The sequence below is a fragment of the Vitis vinifera genome, chromosome 16 (assembly GCF_030704535.1).
Source record: "Vitis vinifera cultivar Pinot Noir 40024 chromosome 16, ASM3070453v1".
Taxonomy (NCBI): Eukaryota; Viridiplantae; Streptophyta; class Magnoliopsida; order Vitales; family Vitaceae; genus Vitis; species Vitis vinifera.
In genome coordinates this window covers 21101557-21121736 of record NC_081820.1, presented here as the reverse complement: position 1 = coordinate 21121736, position 20180 = coordinate 21101557, and the positions used below count along the sequence as shown (strand labels likewise).

At 34.4% G+C, this 20180-nt stretch overlaps 2 protein-coding genes across 2 annotated transcripts; one reads left to right on the top strand and one right to left on the bottom strand.

Moving 5' to 3' along the window:
• Positions 1-503: 503 nt before the first annotated feature.
• Positions 504-2699, bottom strand: LOC100264173 (stilbene synthase 5-like). Its single transcript, XM_002269350.5, has 2 exons — positions 2222-2699; positions 504-1863 (listed from the first exon to the last, which is right to left on the bottom strand). Exons 1-2 carry the CDS (start codon positions 2397-2399, stop codon positions 863-865), a joined length of 1179 nt encoding a protein of 392 aa, XP_002269386.3. The 5' UTR covers positions 2400-2699; the 3' UTR covers positions 504-862.
• Positions 2700-13609: 10910 nt separating this feature from the next.
• LOC132252668 (stilbene synthase 4) lies at positions 13610-15422 on the top strand. Its single transcript, XM_059743468.1, has 2 exons — positions 13610-13887; positions 14226-15422. The coding sequence occupies exons 1-2, from the start codon at positions 13710-13712 to the stop codon at positions 15224-15226; spliced, it is 1179 nt and encodes a 392-aa protein (XP_059599451.1). The 5' UTR covers positions 13610-13709; the 3' UTR covers positions 15227-15422.
• Positions 15423-20180: the final 4758 nt, after the last annotated feature.

The window sequence follows — 20180 nt, the reverse complement described above, 5'->3', positions numbered from 1 at the left end:
TCTCCATCATCCATTCTCTATGCCACATTTCTAAATTCATCCATCCCCTATGGGTTTGACCCCTTACTCCTGTGGTACTATTTCAAAGATTCCATAGCCTAGAGCTGCAGATTCCTTAGAGGAGAGCAGGCAGCAATCTCAGCTATGTTAACTTGATTGAGGGTCATTTCAAAGAAAAAAAGACGCCCCAAGGGATCCCCTAAGACTCAACAATTTTGCAAAAGCCTTGTTGATTAAATTTCAGCTGTTGCTCATTTCAATTGCTGGCCTATTTTCAACAAAATCCATCAACCCCATTTTCAAAAAATTGAGCGAGAATTTACCTCCAAAAATTCTATTCATCCACGAGATTATCTCCCTTGCACCTTGCTGATCATCTCCCTGTGCTTTGACACCCGATTCAGCGGGAAATTACACTACAACTAATTCTTTATACTTAGGGAAATGACGCTTTGGATTATTAGCATATTTTTTATCATATTTGTATTTAACCAAAATTCAAATTAATGAAAGTAAAAACGTTACATTGAAATTTTCTTGGTTTACACAAGTAAAACTCGAACTGGTGCTGTATATCTAATTCATTCTTTCTTTTCAGTGGCATTTATGAGAACAAAAAATTACAACTTTCAGGAAACTTCGCGATAACAGAATGACAAGTACTTGCAGTTTCATCCACTTGCCTGACGTGACTGCACCCTCCAACAATCACTAAATTACAATCCCTCAATGTTAGGATAGGAATAAAAGATTTAGGAGTACTATTATTAACTTTGAAGATACATGTACATATCTTTCGTAGCACCTCCTCTGTAATACAATAAGACATGTCCCCTATATCATTTCTCTTACCGTTTTCCACTCAATTTGTAACCATAGGAACGCTATGCAGCACAACGGTCTCAATGGTCAAGCCTGGCCCAAAACCGAATAGTACTCCCCAATCCAATCCGTCACCTGTGGTCGCTTTTTCCCCCTTTAGGGATTTCTTTCTCATCTCATCCAAAATAAACAAGACACATGCACTAGACATGTTACCATACTCACTTAACACGTGCCTTGTTGCTTCAAGTTTCTTTTTCTCTAAATTGAGTTTTGCTTCAACCGCATCAAGAATTGCAGGGCCACCAGGGTGAGCAATCCAAAATAACGAGTTCCAATCGCTAATACCAAGTGGGTCAAAAGCCTGATTCAAGCATTTCTCTATGTTCTCGGAAATCAAAGTAGGCACATTAGGCCACAAGTGAAAGGTGAGTCCCACCTCACGTAAGTTACCCGCAATAGCACCTGCTGAATTAGGAATAAACGTTTGGGCTGCTGAAACAAGTTGGAAGAGGGGTCGTTCAATGGAGACATCTGGATCTGATCCAACAATCACAGCTGCTGACCCATCACCAAAAAGGGCTTGACCTACTAAAGAGTCCAAAGCATCTTCGGAAGGCCCACGAAATGTAACAACAGTGATCTCAGAGCACACCACAAGAACTCGTGCTCCTGCGTTATTTTCTGCAAGATCCTTAGCAGTTCGAAGGACGGTTCCACCTGCATAGCAACCTTGATGGTACAACATCACCCTTCTAACCGATGTTTCAAGGCCTAAGAGATTAGCGAGTTTGTAATCTGCACCAGGCATTTCTACACCGGAGGTTGTACAAAATACAAGATGGGTGATCTTGGACTTTGGTTGACCCCATTCTTTAAGAGCCTTCAATGCTGCTTCTTTACCAAGTTTAGGTACCTCAGCAGTGATAATCTCTTGGCGTATGTTGAGAGATGGAGCCATATAAGCACCAATGTTTGGGTGCTCCTCAAGCATTTCTTCGGTCAAATGAATGTAACGCTTCTTGATAATTGATTTGTCACCTGTAAAAGAAGTAACATGAACACATTAGTTTTACCAATCGACTAGTCATATAGTATATTGTTCAAGATGATCAACATGCATTTAACATTGAAGAAATTATAAAAGGTTATTCTTAATTATAGCTAGCAATGCTACATGATTCAAAGAACAGCTCTTCAAGCCGTTACAGTCAAATGAAAGGAATATCGGTTACTGAAGTAAAATGATTTTCAAGTTTCCTAAAGTAATTTATCTAAAAGCTATTCTCTAAGCTTGAAACATTCATTCACTTGGAGGTGACCCTCACTTAATAGCACACTCGTATATGTATAGAAATGTTGTGAATGTAAGAATTAATGCATGAATATATATACTTACATATGCGATTGAACTTCTTCTTCAACTCAGTCATGTGCTCGCTCTTAGTGACTCTGAAATAGTAATCAGCATAATCAGACTGGTAGACACAGTGGTCGGGAGTAGCTGTGCCAATGGCTAGGATGGTGGCCGGACCCTTGGCACGTTGAGCGTTTCTAATTTCCTCAATTGAAGCCATTGATCCTAGCTACGAACTCAAATTGAAGCTGAAGATTGAGGAAGGAAAGAGAAGAGTGCTTGGAGCTGGCTTGAGAAAGCTGGGTGTGAGTGTTGGGTATTTATAAGCTAGCTGTGTCTCACCAACTCTCATCCATCGGCAGTCAATGATCAGGTGGCTTCAAAGTTTGTGTGCGTGATTTTATTTTTGGATTTTCAGACATGTATGCATGTGTTAATGTATTTGTTTTGCTCTCTGTTCTTCACCTACCCATATATGATGAATGCAACCCACAGGAAGGAGAGAGCAATCAATCTGCTTACGGTTTCTCATTATAACATTTCTTATATAGAGAGATAAAGACTTTTCGAGCCCCTTGACTGGAAATTAATACATTTTCCACTTGACTTTTGAAAAGGAGGCAATCCCACGGGAGGGAAGCTGCTACCAACCTTCGTAATGTTAATGAAATCAAAGTCACTCAATGTCCGAATTTCAAACCTCAACAACCCAATAGCCAATACGTAACATGTCATTTAACAAAAAATATCTCATTTTAATTTATTTGACCTGTTTCGTCATCCAAGTTGGGCCACTCGTTTGATTCCCAAAAATAATTGAAAGAAGGAAAAGTAAATACTTAAGTGATCCACGAAACAACTTGACTTTGGGAGGCTCATAGGTCGTTCAAAGTAGGCGCAGGTGTCTTTCTGATCACAAGTTAGGAGGTATTGGGGGCGATTCATCGGGTAAAGGTTTTAATAATAAGTGAGCGTTAATAATTGACTTCACTTGCCTTACGAAATGAGTCTAATTCCAAGATTCAACAGCTTTAAATAATAATTTACTTCTAGCAAAAACTGAGTATTTATATATAATTATATTTTTAATGGAATAAGTGTGTAGTTCTTAAAACTGAGTATTTATTAATTAAGGATTTAAATTGATTTTAAATTAAATTATTTTTAATTATTGACTTTAAACTTAATACTTATTTTTTACTATTAAGGTTTTTTAATAAAGTTAACTTAAAATTTATTCCAAATTATTAAATTAATACATTTATCATCATTAATTTTAATTAATAATTATCCTCATTGATTTTAGCTATATTTATTCTCATTAATTTTAAACAATAAATTTATTTATAAAATATTCATATTTAAAGTGTTATATATATATTCAAGAAAAATTATTATAAAAAACGAGTCATGAACGTGGAATCATAATTCTTAAATATGTTCTTACTAACATGGGCAAATGAGACAAAAAATAAAAAATAAATTTGAAAATAAGAATAAATTAATTATTTTGACTTAATATTTAAAATTATTTTTATTTTAAGTTGTGGTATTAAGTTATTTTATCAAATACACTTAATCTATTTAATAATTTAAATTAGGTTATTAAATCAAATTAAATAAAATCATTAAATTAATTTATCAAATACAATCTAAGTGTTGAAATGCAACAAATCATAATCTTTGGAGTCATAAACTGCTAATATGAGCCTGAGAAACATCTCAAACTATGGGCTTAGTCAAAGGATTTCAACCATGAGACTCATAGAAATGTGATCCACAATCACTTCATTTAGAGCTAACCATGTCTTGAATGTGTAATGATATCAAACATCAATGTGTATAAAATTATGAAATATATGCTACAGTCATACTCTATGCAACAAATGTTGTAAAATGGCCACTAAGAACACCATTAATGATTTCATTATGGGAGACGAATTAGACAACAATAATTATGATGTGGCACAAAAAATCCAATACTTGTTAAATGAACAAGAGGGCCTTAAAGGTCCTAACTTGATCCCATGATCCAACCTAAGGAAAAGGAATTTAGTCAAACAACATCGTGATATGAAAGCTTATCAATTCTAGGTTAAGAAAGACCATTGTGCACATTTTAACATGTCAAGTGGTATTTATAACGACTTGATAAGGGAATTGAGCACTACCTCACTTTTCATGCGATATGGAATAAGTCCAAATTTTTTATGGTTTGATATCTGCAACTATAATGTGTGCAATCACTTTGAAGTTTGAGCAATAGATCATGGATCCTAAACTCATAATGGTTAAGCATTTGAGGACAATGTAAACCTTAATTCATGAATTAAATCCACTAATGAGCAACATATCACAATTGTTATATGCTCTTGCATGAATCATGTGGCCAAATGAAACTTGTGCTCACATGGGACAACGATATTTCTCACTTAATTGAGTTAGAAAAAAAATGTCTAGGAGTGAAATTCACCTTACTTATTACCCAAGAAAGATAATGTCAAGTTAACAAGCCTAAGCATGATAGATAAGGAAAACATGGCAATCTAGGTAACTTAGGGCCAAAGAAAGGCAATAAAAAAAACATTAGAGAGGCTAATGTGATGGGAATAAGTATAAGGCCAAAATGAAATGCTACAACTTTGAAAAGTTAAGTCACTATGCTCGTAAGCGCACTGAGCCAAAGAAGGTACACCTTAATCCCAAATATTTCTTTTCATATATTTGAATACATGTATTAGTTTCTCATTCTATTCTTAAGTGGAGTGTAGACTTAAGAGCAACAAAACATGTAGTAAGGGATCAAGTGAGATTTATGGATTACAAAATGAAATTAATGGTCAATAGTATGTTACCCCCTTCCCTCGGTAACAAACGAATGAGGTGTAGGGAATCCCGGATCTCTATGTCTCTATCCATGATCAAGTTAGCTTTGTAAGGATTGAGTCACTAAAAATAAGACATGATGCAACAAAGTCATACTTGACTATCTCATTGCTATCATTTTTATACATTGACATTGATTTGAGCATTCAGCTCATATCTCTTACATTATGCATAACATAGGTGCATTAAGAGTTGCACAAAGAATACAAGTCATAGATTTCTTATAAGTAGATAATTTATCCACAATCAATTCATAGATCTAAGAAATCCAATAGAGATTGTAGTGTATTATCTCATAATTAAAAGGATGGTTTGTCTTGGCGTTGAGATGGGTTTCCCATAGTGAATGTATTAGTGATGTGATGCACATTAGATAAGACCTATGGTGAATCATGATGTAAGGCTATCAGTTATAGCGATTTACCAAGCTACTATACTACATAAACTCTCAACCTTGAGAGGATATTGAACATACGTTAAAATCAACAAAAGGCTTTGACATATAGGTGAGATTCTAAAGAGGTCATATATCCTTGTAGATTAGGTCACTATTGATAAAGGTCGGTGGCAACAGGTATTATTAATAAAGGCACCATGATATCTCATGGGTTTGAGACAGTATGTCCCCTTTTTGGTGATCTAAATGATATGTGATTATAAAATATGTGGTCATAGTAATTCCTTTAGTAGATTTGACATATGCTCCTTAAAGTTAGAATATGTCAATTGATCATATAATAATTGGTATTTGTAACACAAATATTTGAGATGTAATCTTGATAGGTGATAGCTCTATCTTGTAAGATTATAAATACCAGTTCATGAGGATCTGCATATAGTGGATAGTAGGTCACAAACCCGAACTTTGTCTCGTTATTTACATATGGTATTGAAGTACAATTGATTCTCTATAGTAGGATGTTAAATCAACTTCAAAATTAGATTATGAGGGATTCAATACTCTTATGGGTCCTAATAGTCCCCACTTTGAACACATATACCATGCTAGCACAAATTATGAGGGTTAAATTGGCTCTTAATTAACTCTTATGCATAAGGGTATTTTGCTAATTATGTAATATTATACAACAGATAGTGAATAAGGTCTCTAGATTAAGCTAATTGATCAATTAGATGGCCCAATATGGTTAATTAATCAATTAAGACCTATTTTAGGTTAAATTAAGTAAGCCAAGCCCATGTGGGCTTAAATCACTTAAGCCTAGTAAGGAAACTCTATAAATACCTTTTTATAAGGTTAGGGTTTTCAAATGGCCTTGTAATTGTTGTCTTCTAGATCTAGAAAGAAAGTGAGAGTCTAGGCATCCACTCTTCCAAATGCCACTCTTGAGTGTCATGGGCATGGTTCGAGTCATCGGACAAAAGACATTGGGTGTATGAGACTTTTAAATTATTCAAGTACACTCTTCATTGAATAGATTTCGATTTGGGAATATCTAGATCATAGGTATGAGTTTTAATCTCTAGATTTATATTATTCTATTATTTTTTAAGCCATTTTTTTTAATGTTAGATTTAGAGATCCCTAAAGATAGATGCATGCACCCTACAAGTTCTAAGGTATCAAATTGAAGTAATTTGAGGTTCCCAGCAAGGTGCATGTGAATCTTTCCTCTACTTTCTTTTAAATACTACGCACAACAAAAACATGTATTTATAAAAAAAAATAAGATTTAAAATATTCCTTAGAAAACATTACCTTGATTTGGATATTACCAAATCAAATCCATGCAGTGAAGAATTTGAACAAAGTCATAGGTTGTCTTGTAGACCCACAATCTTCCACCATGATAACTCAACCTTACACTTGGCACACAACCGGTACACACAACTGATAAGAGGTATGAGAGAGTGGAGACTATGACTCTCTCTTTTTATTGTAGAAGACAGTTATCTTGAAAACTCTAACCCTTAAAGAGGTATTTATAAGGTTCTCTAATTGAGCTTAAGTAACTTGAGCCCACCAAAGGTTGTGTCACTTAATCTAACCTAAAATAAATCCTATTTGATTAATTAAAATCATGATGTAGAACCTCTATTTTGTCCCTTAGCACATGCCTTAAGTGTTTTTTTAGTATTCTATAGCATGTTCCTTAGTGGTCCATTGATACTCACACAAGCTTATTTTTTTTAGTCACCTTAGAGACTCTGGTTGAGGGATTTATCTGGCCCCCCATTATGACCTTGGCAGTCATGATTTAGACTTAAGTTTTTCCTTCCTTTTATGATAGGTTATTTAGGTACACCATTAGGATAGCATATTTTGACCTATTTAGGTACACTTTTTAGGTCGCTTAGATGCATCCTAAATTGCCTAGATTCACTTAAACACTTCTTAAGCACACCTAGGCACCTTCTAGCTAGCACACACTCGCTTGAGGTCACTTAGGCACTTTTCAGATTACACACACTCACCCTAGGTCACTTAGGTACCTTGTTGATCACCTTAGGTCACTTAGGCTCACCGTAGGTCACTTAGGCACATCATATTTCACCTAGATTCACCTAGTCCCATTTAGACTCACTTAGCCCACCTAGGTCCACAATCAGGCAACACCTTAGGCCCATTTAGGTTCACCTAGGCCCATCTAGGTTACTTAGGCCCACTTAGGCACGCCCTAACCCATTTAGGCATCTTATACCTATTTAGGCACCCCTAGGCCCATTTAGGCATACCATGCCCACCTAGGCCCATTTGGACACCCCTGGGCCTATTAAGACTCATTAGGCCCACCTAGGTCACTTAGGCCTACTTAAGCACGTTTGGCTCATTTAGGATCACCCTAGCTTTTTTTTTAGGTCACCCAAGCCCCTTTAGGCTACTTAGGTTCACTTAAACACACTTGGCACACTTAGATTCACCTAGGCACACCTGGCACACCTAGGTTCACCTAGACCCATTTAGGCACATTTGGCCCATCTAGGCTCACTTAGCCCACCTAGGCCCAATTAGACCCACCTATATTCACCTAGGTCCACCTAGGTACACTTAGGTTCACATAGGTCCACCTTAAGTACATTTAGGTCATCTTTTAGGCATTATTTGTGTGACTTGTATGACTTGCATTGTTGCATGGCTTGCGTGGCTCATTTTTTTTATATGTTTATTTATTTATTTATTTTTATTTTCATTTGTTATCTTATTTTTTTTATTTAATTAATTAACTTATTTATTTATTATTGTTTTGTCGTTTTCTAATTTATTTATTTATTTATTTATTCATTCAATTATTTAATTTAATAAATTTGATGTTTTTGCAAGAAAACTTACCAATGGAAAAAAATGGTTGACATTAGTTCTTTTTTTTTTTAATTGAAGAATCAGCTTTTTTTAAAAAAAAATTAAGTGGAAATAAAAATATTTATTTAAAAAAGATATGATAAGTTTTAAAATGTGGGACGATAATATTTTTGAAAAAATGAGAATGGAAAAATTAGGAAAAGGATAGGATTTTTGGGGGAGGTTTTTTTTTAGGGTTCACAATCAGGTATTCGATAGAGGCAACAACACTAATGATTCGCCATATAAAAGTCATGCACAACATGTGAAGTGAAGAGATTCTAGAGATAAAAGCCATGAACAACATACATTTAGGGCAAAGTTGGGCTTTGTGGAGCCTAGTTTTGTTTGATCCGGTTTATGACCCTACCCAAATAATATTGCATGGTTTTTTATGGGAGATTTACTGAGGCTTAGTCCATGGAGTGAAGGTTTGGGTCGATAGACCCGTTTAGCCCATTGTGGAACCGCCTTTTGCAATTAGGGTTTTTTAGTGTGGTGTGGTTGTTGTGTTATATATAGAGAGAAAAGATTGTAGTCGTAGGTTGTACTCTATATTCTTCCCTGATAATAGTGATATCCCTGCAACTCCGTGGACGTAGGCAAATTGTCGAACCACGTAAATACTGTCTTGTGCGTGTGATTGTTTTTCTTTGGTGTGTGTTTTTTCTATTTTTGTTTCTCACAAGTTGGGAATTCGACTTGATTCCCTACAATTGTGACACCATCTTATGTTCTATTTATGATGCCATCCTAGGCGTTATCTCAATTTATGCTTAGTTCCTTTGGATGCCCGTCATTATGACTCCATCCTAGTTCTATCTAAGTTTATTCTTAGCTCCCTTGGACTCCCATCATTTCCATGTCATCCTAGACTCTATCTCAATTTGTCCTTAGTTCATTTGGACTCCTATCATTGTGACATCATCCTAGGTTCTATCTTAGTTTTTCCTTGGTTCCCTTGGATTCTCATCATTGTGAGATCATCATAGGTTCTATCTCAGTTTATCCATAGTTCCATTGAACTCATATCATTGTGATGCCATCCTAGGTTCTTTCTAAGTGTATGCTTAGCTCCTTTGCACTCCCATGATTACGATGTCATCCTCGGTTTTATCTTAGATTATCCTTAGTTCCTTTGAATTCACATCATTACAACGTTATCTTAAGTTCTATCTGAGCTTATTCTTAGCTACTTTGGACTCTTGTCATTTCGACACCATCCTAGTTTTTATCTTAGTTTATCTTTAGTTTCTTTGGACGCTCGTCATTGTGACACCAAGCTAGGTTTTACTCGGTTTACACTCCCATCATTACAACGCCATCCTAGGTTCTATCTCAATTTTGGTAACCTTTATTAAAATAAACTCTGTCATAAGATTTTCTAAAACCGTTTTTCATTTCTTCAACCAGGACTCCTATGCTAAAAGAATTGCTCTTTTATTCATTTTCTCTAATTTATTTTATTTTTCCTGTGTGTATTTAGGTGTTGTGATTTTTCCATTTTTAATTTTATTATATATTTGATCTTCCTTTATAGTAGACCTAGATGATTAGGTCGAACCATGTAAATCTCTTATCTTTTCTAATTTATTTTATTTTTCCTATTGCATTTGGGTATTGTGATTTTCCCAACAACTTTCCCTATTTCTCTTCACTTTCCATTCACTTTTCGAACTCTCTCTTGAAATCCTATGAAAAAAAAATCACATATTTATGAAGTCCTAAAGGCTAACCTAAATGATAAGCTCTTGAATCCTTGCCAAACTTAAAAATTGATTTTACTCAAACATAAACTCTACAAATATTGACTCTCCTAAAATTAAAAAATAAATAATTTGAGTCAAAATTTCCAACAATATTCACTTTGACTCAAGTTATCGCAATCCACATGTAAGGTTATCTTTCTTTGATACCCGCCTTTACACCCCTTATGGGTAGAACCGTTAGTTTGAGATGTATCTATTGCCAATTCATCCACTATCTCAATGTATGATTTTTGCGAGTTTCAGGTCCATTAGGTCCAAGGGCTTCCTCATAATCTAAAACCAATTGTACTATTCCTTCTTGAATTTCATTAATGGGCTTGCATACTTAATAGATAAGCTTTGTAATTCCTACATAAAAGGATGGATTTAAGCAACATTTGAAAGGAAACCATTTTGATATTGAATTAGTGTAAAAACATATTCATAAAAACCAAGGAAATGGGGCTTCCTTGTTGTATTCCTTTTGTTTGACCCAAAGGAAGTTGGTAAAAAAATTAAATTAGAGAAGAGAAAAGATTTACATAGTTTGGCCTAATTGCCTACGTCCACTACACAAGGAGATTAAATTTATTAATAAACTTCATAAATACAAACTCAAACACCGTCAACCTCTATCTACCCAAAACCTAAGACACTCTTTGCCTAATTCTCCTAACTCTTTGTTAACCTTTTCACTCTCTCTTGAAATTATATATAAAACCACATATTTACAAAGCCCTATGGTTTAAATCTAAATTAATAGTTTCCTAATCCTAGTCAAACTTAAAAGGGTAATTTACTAAAATACAAACTCTATAAATATTTGACTATCCTAAAATTAAAGAACAAATTATTTGAACCAACTTCCATAAACCTCCACCTTGACTCAAATTCTCTCAATCTTGCATAATTAATGATAATAAACATGTATCAAGTTCAAATTCTCGTCAAACTAGACTCGAGAAACTTTTATATATATATAACTTCATTCCTTTTGCAATTAGTATCATCCTTATGCCATTGAGTACCCTTAGTTGAAAATGGAGTCTTGATCATCTTGTTGCACTCTTCTACTTTGATAACTTCTTTATCACTAGAAAAATCCTCTTCATGGTGTGGCTTCACCTAAAATTATCTTCTCAAGCAAGGTGTATAAATATTTGACCTTTTTCTCTTTCATAGATATCAAAGTACCTTGATTAATTTTTTTACTTAGTTATTTGCTGAAAAATCATAACCCAAGAGCCCAAAGCCCCCCAAAAAATTATACTCCTTAAATTAGGAACATGCATGCTTAACATTAGATGATATCCTCACAACACAATCAAACATCTTCACTATCATGGTGTCAATCCCAATCAATTTAGAGCTTGATTCATTATCCATTCAAATAGTACTAGCATCACATTCATTATAGATATCAAACCACTCCTTATATGGGTACATATGAAAAGAACACCAAAACCAAAAATCCAAGAGCCCACAAAAATTTCGTCAACAATATTAGTAGAGTCTCATGGGATTCAAGATTTTTCATTGTTTCTATGTGCTTTGTCAATTCTTCATAGTACCTTTTAATATGTCCTTTTCTTGGGTAGTAATAAATTTCCATATCAGTTTAGAAGTGTGATTTAGGAATGATAATCTCTTCTATCATAATATCTCTATCGTGACTTGCTCTTACCACGATGTGATTTAAAATTCATCACAAGAGCTTGTTCTGCATGAGATGAACTACTTGGCTACTTAATAATTTTTTGTCTCTAAAAGAGCAATTGATGGCTTATCCACTATTAACATCATCTTTCCAACTAAGAGCATAGTTACCATTGTCTCATATTATTTTGGTAGGGATACCGATAAAAATAATATGTTAGTCATCCTCATTAATCTTAACCTCTACACTTAATAATTGGGCGATGCGCTTATTAAATTTATTTATATGATCCCTACCATCTATTCTTCATCCATCTTCAATTCAAATAGTTGTTTCTTCGAATATAACCTATTTTTTAGAGATTTTTACATATAAATTTTTTCTAGCTTCTCCAATGAATCACAAGGAGATTTCTCATTCAAAACATTGTGTTTTATTTCAAGAGTCAGACTTAAACAAATAGTACTTATCGCTCTTACTTCAATTCTTTCCATTTTAATATTTTATTTTTTTATTTGGATATATTAAAAGGCTTAGGAGACATAAAATTAGTATATTTTGGTATATTAGGCTATGTAAAAATTATCATATGTAAGTTATCCAATGAGTAACATATTTTTCTTGATCTCTAGAACAACTAGGTCTTTCTTAAGATCTTAGTTTCCATGAGTTTTAAATTTAGCATCATCAATATGGGAAATCCTTTAGGATTCTCCATTCCCAACACACGCGCACACAAAGGAGAAAAAAATTATCATTTTCTTCATATGGAACAACTTTGGATATCTTATCAGGATTGCTTATTGTGTGGGTTGTGGCTCCTAAGTCAGCATAGAAGTTGGGATCACCTTCTTCATTTAGTGTCATAGCAACCAATGCTTGAGGGATTTCTTTTGATTGATAGGAGTAATAAAATCTGTTATAACAATCCAATATAGAGTGATTAATCTTATTATAGATTTGGCAAATAAGTGTACCACCTAAGTTTTGAGGTTACTGCTTCTAGAGTGATTAGGAACATTTTAATTGATCTATAAAATGATATTTATAAGTATATATTCATTTATGACTTGAATATATAATCTGCCACATTACAGATTTCCTAAATTTCTGTATTAATACCGATAATTAGCTTGGCCCAACGTGATGTGGAAGATCAAGTAAAGAATCCCAACTCAATGGTCAAATATTATTGTACTTGGGAATATGAAAATGACCCTACCAGCTTGGAGTAAAAAAAGGTGAGCTTCTGCCTTCAAAAATTAAGGATTTAAAAACAAAAACCAAAAAAAAAAAAAAAAAACTAAATAATAACAAATATAAAAACTTTTAAAAATATTTTTCATAACAAATATCCTCATTAATTAACGAATATTTATGTTCGTTAATAGCAACTAATTTTTACCTTCATTGTTGTTAAACAATAAATTTATTTATTCAACATCTATATTTATGACTTGAAATATTACAGGTTTCCTAACGTTCTGCATTAATATTGATCATCGGCTTGGTCCAGCCGGCAGCAGCTGGCCCAGCACGTGAAAATTTTGGGTCTTTTGTCAAATAGTACTCGGGGGATATGAAAGTGATGCTACCAACTTGGAGTCAAAAAGGGTAAGCTTCCAACCGCCTTACGTGGGTTAAAAAGACCAAAAGAGTTTTAGAGGAAGAAGAAAGACAGAAAAATAAAATAAAGAATGAAAACCGAAGCCTACCAAGTTGGAAATCAAACCCCATGGCACTGGATTATTCAAATGCACGCCTACCTACATGGAAGTGGATGAGAGTTGGTGAGACAGCATTTGTGGTGATTATAAATACCAACCTCAAGACACAACTTTGGCCAGACAGCTCCAAGCACTTGTGCTCCTAAAATTTCATTTCTCTTCCCTTCTTCAACTTTGAAGCTTCCATTTCAGTAGTCATCACACACTATCCATGGCGTCTGTGGAGGAAATTAGAAATGCCCAGCGTGCCAAGGGTCCGGCCACCGTTCTAGCCATTGGCACAGCTACCCCGGACAACTGTCTGTACCAGTCTGATTTCGCTGATTACTATTTTCGGGTCACTAAAAGCGAGCACATGACCGAGCTCAAGAAGAAGTTCAACCGCATTTGTAAGTATAATTTTAACATCCTTCATATACATATGATTCCCCTACGACCACTGAAACATCTTTTTCAAGCTTTCTGTGTACTCATTTTAAATTAATACAACGCATCTATGAGTGATGGTATGAGCAGGTGCTCTTTGAATCACATGGTATAATGCATGGGATCACGTTATTAATTGATGCAATAAAAAATAAGCTTTTATATTGTATTAAGATGAATCTTTTTACACTCAGTTGAACAATGTTTGATCATCTTGAACAATCAATCTACCCATTGAATTGATTTTGTTTCACTAGTGTGCCTTGAGCTTACATATTATTGTTATTTAACTTATATACAGGTGACAAATCCATGATCAAGAAGCGTTACATTCATTTGACCGAAGAAATGCTTGAGGAGCACCCAAACATTGGTGCTTATATGGCTCCATCTCTTAACATACGCCAAGAGATTATCACTGCTGAGGTACCCAAGCTTGGTAAGGAAGCAGCATTGAAGGCTCTTAAAGAGTGGGGTCAGCCTAAATCGAAGATCACCCACCTTGTATTTTGTACCACCTCAGGTGTAGAAATGCCTGGTGCAGATTATAAACTCGCTAATCTTTTAGGCCTCGAGCCATCTGTCAGAAGAGTGATGTTGTACCATCAAGGGTGCTATGCGGGTGGAACTGTCCTTCGAACCGCTAAGGATCTTGCAGAGAATAATGCAGGAGCACGAGTTCTTGTGGTGTGCTCTGAGATCACTGTTGTTACATTTCGTGGTCCTTCCGAAGATGCTTTGGACTCTTTAGTTGGCCAAGCCCTTTTTGGTGATGGGTCTGCAGCTGTAATCGTTGGATCTGATCCAGATATCTCGATTGAACGACCACTCTTTCAACTTGTTTCAGCAGCCCAAACATTTATTCCTAATTCAGCAGGTGCTATTGCAGGCAACTTACGTGAAGTGGGTCTCACCTTTCATTTGTGGCCTAATGTGCCTACCTTGATCTCTGAAAACATTGAGAATTGTTTGACTAAGGCTTTTGACCCAATTGGTATTAGTGATTGGAATTCCTTATTCTGGATTGCTCATCCAGGTGGCCCAGCTATTCTCGACGCAGTTGAAGCAAAAGTCGGTTTAGATAAACAGAAACTCAAAGCAACAAGGCATATTCTAAGTGAATATGGGAACATGTCAAGTGCATGTGTCTTATTTATTTTGGACGAGATGAGAAAGAAATCGCTCAAGGAAGGCAAAACGACGACAGGTGAAGGATTGGATTGGGGTGTCTTGTTTGGCTTTGGGCCAGGCCTAACCATTGAGACCGTTGTGCTCCATAGCGTTGGTACAGATTCAAACTAGGTGAAATGATGGGAAAAGTTATTCAGGAGTCATGTTTTATTAATCAAATAAAAGGTAGTAAAGATATTGAATTGTTATTTTACGATTGTTGGAGGACCTCCTCAAAGACCTCAAGTTAAAGTCATTGTTTATTCTTGTGTATGTTATCAAAATGAAGGAAGAATATATCCGAGTTTTTGTTAAGCATACAAGAAAATTTTCAACATATGCTGCTAATTTGAAAAATATGTAAAACGAGTGGAATTCAGGTGGGGTACTCTACAGTTCATATAAGTTAAATAAGATAGCCACCACCACAACATGGGTGATGTCTACAGCTGATAGACACGCTTGAGAAGTGGGCCCATGTAAGAGCAGTGGATAACTTGGCAATAGTTGCCAAGTGCGAAGGTTGGTGGGTGGATTACATGGCTGGACTTGATTGGTTGGCTTGGATTAGAAGAATATGGTGGACGTTGAATCTGGTTCATGCCGGCTCCATGCTGTGTCCTTGAGGGGCCTGTGAATATTTCTAAAGATTTATTTTATTTGCAATGAGGAGTTTATTTTAATATATATATATATATATATATATATTTAAAAATAAAATAAAATAAAATAAAAGGTTTCCTGTTCTAGGGCTATGGCTGCAGGTGAGACTTTAGGATAATTTTGTGACCGTAAATTAGATCTAGGTTTTTGACAAAAATAGTGAATTGAATTTTAGAGCTTCCAATAAATTTACTATTAGACTTACTAAATAAATGTTTTAAAAAAGTTGTAAAAATTTTATAATCCGCAACACTTTTAATCATAAATTTGAGTAATAACGGTAATTACATTTATTAGTTTTTTTTCATTTTTCTCATATATTCATATGATTTTTGACATTCAATAATTAGATAAATGGTAGTGAAATTAACATTTTTCTTTTAATAAACTTTTTTTAATTAAGTTTTTTTTCATAATTATATTTAAAAAATTATAGTAAAATGCTTTAACATTGTTAAAATATATTCAATCCCTATTTATCTTTAGTTTCCTTAGATTCCAATCATTGTGATGTCATTCTAAGTTCTATCTCAATTTCTCCTCAATTCCTTTGGCCTTCTTCATTACAATGTCATTCTAGATTCTATCTCAATTTATCCTTGGTTCCCTTGGATTCCTATCATCGCTGCACCATCCTAGGTTCTATATTAGTTTATCCTTAATTCCTTTTCACTCTCGTCATTACAACATCATCCTAGGTTCTACCTAAGTTTATTCTTAACTCCTTTGGACTCTTGTCATTGTGACGCAATCCTAGGTTCTTTCTTAGTTTATCCTTAGTTCCTTTTGATTCTTGTCATTGCAACGTCGTCCTAGGTTCTATCTAAGTTTATACTTAGCTCCTTTGGATTCCCATCATTGTGACACCATCCTAGGTTCTATCTTTATTTATGCTTAGTTCCTTTAGACTCTAATTATTATGATGTTATCTTAGGTTTTGTCTCAATTCATCCTTATTTCCTTTGTATCCCTATCATTGTGACACCATCTTACATTCTATTTGTGATGCCATCCTAGGCTTTATCTCAATTTATGCTTAGTTCCTTTGGATGCCCATCATTATGATTCCATCCTAGTTGTATCTAAGTTTATTCTTAGCTCCTTTGGACTCCCATCATTTCCACGTCATCCTAGACTCTATCTCAATTTGCCCTTAGTTCATTTGGACTCCTACCATTGTGACATCATCCTAGGTTTTATCTCAATTTTTCCTTGGTTCCCTTGGATTCTCATCATTGCAAGATCATCATAGGTTCTATCTCAGTTTATCCATAGTTCCTTTGAACTCCTATCATTGTGATGCCATCCTAGGTTCTATCTAAGTGTATGCTTAGCTCCTTTGGTCTCTCATGATTACGATGTCATCCTCGATTTTATCTCAGTTTATCCTTAGTTCATTTGAATTCTCATCATTACAACATCATCCAAAGTTCCATATGAGCTTATTCTTAGCTACTTTGTACTCTTATCATTTTGACATCATCCTAGTTTTTATCTTAGTTTATCCTTAGTTTCTTTGAATGCTTGTCATTGTGACACAATGCTAGGTTTTACTCCGTTTACCTTTAATTCTTTTGGACTCCCATCATTACAATGCCATCCTAGGTTCTATCTCAATTTTGGTAACCTTTCTTAAAATAAACTCTTTATCATGACATTTTCTAAAACCGTTATTTATTTCTTAAACTGGGACTCCTATGCTAAAAGAATTGCTCTTTTATTCTTTTATCCTTGAACTATCTATATCCACAAAAGTCTTTCTTCTCTTAAAGGGGAAAGCCTAAAAGACTTGGTAGTTTTGTCCTTCTCTTCGGGGAAAAGAGCCAGGAGGACCACTATCACTAGAGGTGTCATTATCTTCTCTTAAGGGGAAGAGTTTGGAGAACCACCTATCCAAACCAAGTGGATAGTCTAAAAAAGAAATAACAATATGACTTTTAACAACCAGTTTTAGAAAAATAACAATGGAAAATACTTCTCATGAAATTTATTTTTCTTTAAGAAAAATCCCTAAGGCCATGGGATAAACAAAAATCCAGGTAAAACAACCATTAGCATACCCTAGAAAGCTTGTATCATGTTGTTTACTAACCTAAGGCTCTGATACCAATTATAGGAAACCCCATATATTTTTAACCCTAACCCAAACTTAGGTTAAGTATATGAAACTTTCCCTGGGCCTTCTATATCCTAGCAATGAAGCAAAAAATAAAAATAAATAATAAATAATAAATAATAATAATAATAATAATAATAATAATAATAATAATAGTAGTAGTAGTAATAATAATAATAATAATAATACATAAGGATATATAAGGATATGGAATAACAAAGCTTTAAAAAATTGTCTAGATTTGAATGTTCCCAAATCAAATCTATGCGGTGAAGAAGATGCTTGAAAACTTTGAAAGTCTCGTACCTTTCTCTCTCTCTCAAAAAATGAAAGATGACTTTTTGAAAAGTGATTATGAAACCTTAACCCCTAAAGGGGATATTTATATGGTTTCCCTACTAAGCTTAAGTGAGTTAAACCACATAAGCTTAGGTTACTTAATGTAGCCCAAAAGGGGTCTTAATTGATTAATTAATCACACAAGATCATCTAATTAATTAATTAGCCTAATCTAGAAACCTTATTCACCACCCCATATGCAACCTTATGTAATTATCAAAACACTCTTATGCACAAGAGTGAATCGAGAGTCGATCCAACACTCGTAAACCTCGTCATCATGGTATATGAGCTTAGAGTGGGGACCACTAGGACCCATAAGAGTACTTGGTCCTTTAAAATCAAATTATGAAGTTGATTCAACATCCTGTTATAGAGAATCAACTGCACTTCAATACCCTATGTAAATAACAATGAGACAAAGCTTAGGTCTATGACTTATTATCCATTACATGTAGATTCCCTATGAATTGGTGTTTATAATCTAACAAGGTAGTTCTATCACCTATTAAAATTACCTCTCTAATATTTGAGTTATAGATCTCATTTATTATGTGAGCAATTAACGTACTCTAGCTCCAATGGGCATATGTGAAATTTCTACTAAAAGAAATACTATGGTCATAGTCATCTAGATCACATGTCCTTTGGATTACCCAAATGGACACAATGTCTCAAACCTATAAGATATCATGGTGTCTTTATTTACAACACCTATTGTTTCCAACCTCCATCAATAGTGACTCAATTCATAGGGACATGTGACCACCACAAGGTCTCACTCATAGATTAAAGCCTTTTATTGACTTTAGCACAAAGTCAATATCCTCTCAAGGTTGAAAGTCTATGCAGTATAGTAGTTTAATGATGTTGGGAAATCTGGATTTCTCCATTCTCTAAACTTGAATATTGTAATGTGCATGTAAATTATCCTAGGGCTTCTCTAAATCTACAAAAAAGGAAACATATGGCTACAAAAACGATATTAAGATAAATATCTAGAGATGAAAAAGAAAAACTCATACCCTAACTTAGATATTCCCAGATCAATTCCATGTGGATAAGAAGAAGTCTGAAGGTCTTGTACACCCAAGATCTTCTACTTGATGACTCAAACCATGATTTTGGCACTTCAAAGTATGGGTAATGGAAAAGAAAAAACTTTGACTATCTCTCTCTCTCTCTCTCTCTCTCTTTGGAGGTGTAAAATGACTAATTGAAAGTCATTAGGAAACTATAATCCTTAAAAGGGTATGTATAGGGTTAGCCACTAGGCTTAAGTGACTTGTGCCCGTCGAGGCTTGAGTCACTTAATCTAATCCAAAACAAGTCCTAATTTATTAACTAACCACATAGGGCTTTCTAGTTAGTCAATTAGACCAATCTAGAGACCTTTTTCACTATCATTTGTGTTACCGTGCATAATTACTAAAACACTCTTATGTATAAGAGTGAATTTAGAGCTTCAACCTTCATAAATTGTGTCATCATGGTATATGAGCTCAGAGTGGGGACCATTGGAATCCATAGAAGTATTGGCTCCCTCAAAATCTAATTTTGAAGTTGATTCAACATTCCACTAAAGAAAATTAACTGTATTCTAGTACCTTATGTAAATAACAATGAGACGAAGCTTGGGTCCATGACCTACCATCCACTGCATGTTGACTCCTCATGAATTGGTATCTGTAATCTAATAAGGTAGTGTTATCACCTATCACCTATCAAGATTATCTCTATAATCCTTGAGTCACAACTCTCACTTATTATATTGAGAATATGTATTATCATGATGCATTTATTGAAAATATGTATTATCACTGGCCTCCATCAAGAATAACTCAATTTATAAGGATATATGACTACTTTAGGATTTCACTCATAAGTTAAAGTCTCTTGTTGATTTTAACATAGTTTCAATATCCTCACAAGGTTGAGAGTCTACACAATATAGTAGCTTAGTAAATC

Excerpts from the sequence above, each read along its gene's own strand:
- LOC132252668 (XM_059743468.1), top strand. The coding sequence starts at position 13,710 with ATGGCGTCTGTGGAGGAAATTAGAAATGCCCAGCGTGCCAAGGGTCCG. Across the intron at positions 13,888-14,225 it reads GAAGAAGTTCAACCGCATTT|GTGACAAATCCATGATCAAG; the intron begins GTAAGTATAATT and ends ACTTATATACAG.
- LOC100264173 (XM_002269350.5), bottom strand. The coding sequence starts at position 2,399 with ATGGCTTCAATTGAGGAAATTAGAAACGCTCAACGTGCCAAGGGTCCG. Across the intron at positions 1,864-2,221 it reads GAAGAAGTTCAATCGCATAT|GTGACAAATCAATTATCAAG; the intron begins GTAAGTATATAT and ends CTTCTTTTACAG.